This window comes from Dendropsophus ebraccatus, chromosome 10 (assembly GCF_027789765.1).
Source record: "Dendropsophus ebraccatus isolate aDenEbr1 chromosome 10, aDenEbr1.pat, whole genome shotgun sequence".
Taxonomy (NCBI): Eukaryota; Metazoa; Chordata; class Amphibia; order Anura; family Hylidae; genus Dendropsophus; species Dendropsophus ebraccatus.
Genome location: NC_091463.1, coordinates 14,592,738 through 14,598,737, shown reverse-complemented (window position 1 = coordinate 14,598,737; position 6,000 = coordinate 14,592,738). Strand labels below are relative to the sequence as shown.

The window sequence follows — 6,000 nt, the reverse complement described above, 5'->3', positions numbered from 1 at the left end:
AGGTCACCAGAGAACTCTTATGGGTAAACAAGCCTGCAGTCCCATGTAAAAGGCAGACTTAAGGCAGAGACACAAATAAAACCTTGTTTGAGTTTCCCTTCTCAGGCCCGGTGACTGGGATGAAGGCCGGACACAAGCCACGTCACGTTACACAAAGTATACAGCTTTTCATAAAATTACAAAACATCTACAGTATGTTACATATTTATAAAAAAAAAAGCTAGGAAAATTCCCTTTAAATCAACGCTTCCAGTGAATTCTTGGCTTTGTCTGTTTAAAGCCGTTCTCACTGACGTCGGCCAAATCCCTTTGATTTCCTGTGGAGCTGACTTAAGGATGTAATAGCAATGCATTGTATCAGATGGGAAAAGAATTATAAGTATAAGAAGATATAAGTGCAGTACGTATAGCGCCATATAGTATGTTCTACACAGGTGATCTGCACATAGCGGCTTGTGAGTTATAGGGGTTCCCTGGAAGAAGCTCAGCCCCCTCCCTGTGGTGTCTGCCCACATAGTACTAGGGCCCAGGCTTGTAGACGTGTCCCTGCTGCTTTATTCCTACATGTGCGCTAAGTGGGTGGAGGGCGAGGTACAGGATGATCCCCTTTTCTTTTTACTGCCCCATTGTATCTTACATAAAAAGATCTGTAGTTTGCAAATAGTCTCCCTTGGTTTTGTGTCTCCAGCTCTCATACAGACCCATGTGTCTCATCCAAAGGGCTTCCCCACCATGTAAGGACGGGTTCAGACTACGGAATTCTCATGGATAAATTCCACAGAATTCCGTCGCCTGTACACGCTCACGGCCGCGCCTTTCCGCTGGCTTCATAGACACCATTCTATGTAACGGCTGTTTCAGCATTCCGCCGAAAGAATTGTCACGTCGGCGAAATGCGGTATCAGCCAGCCCATAGAATGGTGTGTATGGAGTCAGCGGAAAGGTGCAGGGCCGTGAGCGTGTACAGGCGACAGAATTCCGCGAAATCTATGTGCGAGAATTCCGTAGTCTGAACCCGCCCTAAGACGGGTCTTATAACAGAGAGCCCCAGCAATATATGCCTAGCAGTAAGGAGATGTGCACAGTACGGAATACAGATAGAACACTCGTTGCAGATTCCACAGCTCGCACCCGATTGCGGACTCTGAAAAGATAAATGTGAACAGCGCTCCAATGTGTGGGGTCTGCAAGACTTGGGTGAGTGCAGGGGAGTAATAGGAGGACTCTCACCTGGTGTGGTTGTGCAAATGCAAGGCACAACTCTCAATGCTCACATGTGTGTGGACCCAGAAACCAGAAACCAAACAGGTATTACCAGAAACATAAAAACCTCCACTCCAACCACTGGGTAAAATCGGGCGCTGGACCAAGATAGGAAAAAATTCCAAAATGGAGATAAAAAAGTATGTATATTTATTAAAACACAACGCGTTTCGAAGTCGTGCTGACTTCTTTCTCAAGTGTGAGAAAGAAGTTGAGAAAGAAGTCAGCACGACTTCGAAACGCGTTGTGTTTTAATAAATATACATACTTTTTTATCTCCATTTTGGAATTTTTTCCTATCTTGGACCAGCGCCCGATTTTACCCAGTGGTTGGAGTGGAGGTTTTATGTTTCTGATTGCGGACTCTGGCAGCCGTGCACATCTTAACTGCTACCATAGACTCCATTCTATGGTTTGCCAGATTCCGCCGTACGCCTGAAGAATGGCGGGATCTGGCAAACCATAGAATGGAGTCTATGGTAGCAGTGGAGATGTGCGCTGCTGCCAGAGTCCGGGAGCAGGTGCAAGCAGCAGCATCTCTGATATGCTGATGGGAGCGAGAGAACTGTACACATACAGCGGTTTCAAAACTACAATTTCCATTGTTTCCATATCAGTCAGTCCTGACCGGCACTGTAGACAATAGGCTGTGTACATCAGCTGTATAGTACTGTATTTGTAATTATTATAATATTATAAAGATATTTTTGCTTTATCCCATAACACCACACATGTAATTTGCTTTACAAGCCTTTAAATGACCAGGAGCTGCTGTATTTTACTAGTTTTGCCTGTGTAAACAAGGATCCAGAGACTGTATGGGAACACTAGAAGACTTCTGACTGACCGTGTCCATATACAACATACTTATATACAATACTTGTCATTTACACAGCACATATGTAAACCTATATACACATGGGCACTGGAGGGGGTTGCGGCTGGTATTATAGCTTACATGCACAGAAGTGATGACGCCTGGATGCAATACCGCACATAACCTGTGGGGCTGTCTTTATTATCCTGGACAACCCCTTTATAGGGGTCATTCAGAATAAAAACAAAACAGATGATATGTTCCTATAGCACACGGGTCGCTCAGGATGAAGGTATGTCTCTTACCTTCATCCTCAGCATAGTTCCCATGCAATTTTAAAGCAACTCTGACCCCCCCCCCCAAACCGCTTGTACCTTCGGATAGCTGCTTTTAATCCAAGATCTGTCCTGGGGTCCGTTCGGCAGGTGATGCAGTTATTGTCCTAAAAAACAACTTTTACACTTGAGCCCTGTGCCAAATTGGCGTGGCCTAGAGTGTGTGTGTGCCCTAGGATTGCAATGCCCCTCCGTCCCGCCTCGTCTCATCATTAGGAACGCCCCTGTGCAGGATTTTTCCTATTCATCACCCTTCTGAACACTGCACAGGTGCATTAACGATCCAACACGTGCAGTGTTCAGAAAGGTGATGTATAGGAGAAATTGTTCTAGGGGCATTCCTAATGATGAGGAGGGACGGATAGGCATTGCATGCCTAGGGCATGAGTGCTCTATACCATGCCAATTTGACACAGGGCTGCAAGGTTAAAAGTTGTTTTTTAGGACAATAACTGTATCACCTGGCGAACGGACCCCAGGACAGATGTTGGATTAAAAGCAGCTATCCGAAGGTACAAGCAGTTTGGGGAGTGTCCGGTATGGCTGTTCTGTTCGGAGCACTGCCCCGCCCCCAGAGTACCAATCTGCCCCTGGCCGGCCCTCTACCAGAGGGTTAGATTCGTCTAACCACCTGATAGTTTTCCTTTAAGAAACAGCACCTTTTGTGTTTAGTTTGGGTTCTGCAGCTCAGTTCCTTTAAAGTGAATAGAGCCGAGTTATAATACCGCACACAACCTGAATCTATATGTGGCGCTGTTTCTGAAAGAAAGCAACTATGTTTGTTTGTTTTTTTTTAATTGTAGATAACCCCATTTCAAGGGACATTTGTTAGCAAATGAGTTAATCATGTGGCCACAAGCAAAAAGTGCAGCAGACTCATGTGATCAGCAATCTTGGGATCGGCTAGTTATGCCTCTTCTGATGCTGTAATACCTCCTTAACCTTCTATAAAATTTTATGATCAAAGGCACCACATAACCATAAGTGGGAACGCTGCCTTTTGCTATGTTACCTGTTAGAAATGGTGGTCTCTCACCAATGTTTCCTTCTTACATAATAAAAGATGGGGTTTAATATATATACACACACACATAAAACCTGCACCTTTACCCTGCGCGCTGGGCACTTTCCATTGGGTACGATCACTCCCTACTCTTTTTTTATACTAATATAGTAAATAAATAAAGTAAAATATTCATTAGATCAGTGTCCCCCAACCTGTGGCTTTTAAGCTTATGCAAAACTACAACTCCCATTATGCCTGGCAGCCAATGGGAGCATCATGGGAGTTGTCGTTTTTTAACATCGTGAAGGCCTCAGGTTGGGGAAGCTTCTATAAGATGTTCCTCAACTCGGCACAGAAAAAAAAATAACTAAAAAGACTCTTTTCTCAACATTATTATTTTTGTGCCAAAATCCATGTTCCAGGAATTGATCAGACGACATTGATGGGAAGTTCATTGGTTACTTTTGTATTTTTTTTTCCCCTTTTTTTTTCTAGAAAAAGTACGAGCCGGCCTCATCGACGAGTGGCCAGTGCACCAGAGTTATAAAACCGTTGTTCACTAACTTTCTGTCGGACAAGTTGTAATAGGTAACACTGAAGATTTGGTTTTTAGTTTTTCCTTTTTTTTTCCGTCATGAGAAACAGTTTATAAACCCAACATGGGTTAATATGGATGTGTCTATGTCCGGCACACACGGCAGCGCAACAGGTTAAAAATCAGTGTTAAAAAACCAGTAGGCAAGAAAAAAAATGGTGGCCTGTAGTCCGAGGTCCATCCATGGCTCCCATTGAGCACAAAATTAGTCAGTGACTACTGTGTTAAATTAAGTCTTCTATGTGCAAGACTCCATCCCGACTCCAGGGAGAACGTATATGTTTTCCTTTTCGAGTAGAAGAAAGTGCAAGTGTCCTCGTCCCCCATGAACCTTGCGGCTTGTAGTGTCTTGGGCGGAGGTTTGCCGCTGTTTGGCACTTTTTATTCATCTTACCAATTGGCGAGTTCATTCAAATGACATGAGATTGGTGGGAGCCTGCAGGAGAGAAGACACATGTCAGGGGGCCTCATAGGCAAATGGATCAATAACATCAGTCTTAAGAAATCAATACAGGCTTGTTGCATGAGCAGGAATACATCCCCATTACAGCTTTATTACTATAGAACACTGAATGCTGCAGAAAGGTCTATGGATAACACACTGTGTATAAATATATATATATTGCTGAGAGATTCCTATAGCAACTGCAGATTAAATGGGTGCTGCCACTCTTGATATGTCCTGGAGAAGTTCTTCCGAACCCCGCTGATCATTACTTCAAACAGGGAGAAGTTATTGCTAAGCGTGTTCTCTCCTTGCTTGGTTTAACGGCCAAAGACATACTACTATAGGAATCTATGGGACCGTCTGCTGCAGCGAGACTGGGAGATGTACTATGTATGACCATAGTCCCCACAATCTCGATACCAGGACTCCCAAAGCAGCAGTGGAGTATGCACGCCTCTATTTTAACTGTGCCTGGGTGCCCATTGAACACCAGGGTAACACAAGTAAGAAATGCCTGCTCAGCCAATCACAAGCTGAGGTGATCCCTTAACTTTTTAAATATAAAACCTGTACAGCGCACTACCAGTGTGTACTGGCACATGTGCCTATGCCCCAGGTATGGGTTCACACCTAGTATTTTAATCAGTGTTTATATCCAAATCCAGGGAATGACACAGACACAGCCTGTAATGGGGATATTTCCACCTCTCTATGGGTTGTGGACTCCTGGTTTTGGCCGCCGAGCCGTTACCTATTACAGTCCCGGTAAGGATGTCTCTGCTCTTCTGTGTGTATTTCATTTCATTATCACATTAAAAAACAAAGTGTCTTCCCGGGGCGATGACCTAGTAGTCAGATGTCTCAGTCAGATGTCACATGGCAATGTGTGCAGTCACTATGTTCCTTGTGATACCGGAGCCAGATGTCGCCTCTCAGCACTAAACTTCTCTTTTCAGAAAATGAACTTGTTTATGAGACGATCCCTGGAAACTTCCCTCACTGAGGCCACATTCACACGTTCTGCAGTTATGTGATGTCAGCAATTGTCCATATTCTGCAAAAAAGTCATCCATATTGCAACCGTAATCTGTACTTTTTGCAGATCAGCAAAGAAGAGGAAGGCGATAGTTAAAGGAATGGTTTAAAATGATTACTGATAAAATGATTAGGTTTATGCTGTCTTAAAGGGGGACTATCAGCAGGTTAGACGAAAAAAGCCCCCTATAGCGGCCAGGACACTGAGGAGGAAGTCCAGTCCTACGCTGTTAGTCATGGTAAACTCTGCTCCGGATCGTCCCCTCCATTGATCATCATTAGGAGGGGTGGACCAAATGATGCGGCAGTGCTCCTTACAGTGCTCTGGACCAGAGTTTAACCCAACTAACAGCGTGGGACCAGCGACGAGGAGAAAAATAAGACACATATCTTCTTCATCAGCATCACTGCTGCTATAGGTTAGATTCCTCTAACTTGCTAACAGTACCCCTTTAAATGAGGGCAGCATACGCTAGTGACAGAAATGCTGAACAGATTGGT

At 44.3% G+C, this 6,000-nt stretch overlaps 1 protein-coding gene across 3 annotated transcripts in view; it reads right to left on the bottom strand.

Moving 5' to 3' along the window:
• Window positions 1–2,917: 2,917 nt before the first annotated feature.
• Window positions 2,918–6,000, bottom strand: part of RALGPS1 (Ral GEF with PH domain and SH3 binding motif 1) — a 309,463-nt gene continuing 306,380 nt past the window's right edge. For all 3 annotated transcript variants that reach the window (XM_069986819.1, XM_069986820.1, XM_069986821.1), the window contains one exon: window positions 2,918–4,452. In XM_069986819.1, coding sequence (XP_069842920.1) covers window positions 4,423–4,452 — 30 coding nt within the window. In that variant the 3' untranslated portion in view covers window positions 2,918–4,422. The remainder of the gene's footprint in view (window positions 4,453–6,000) is intronic.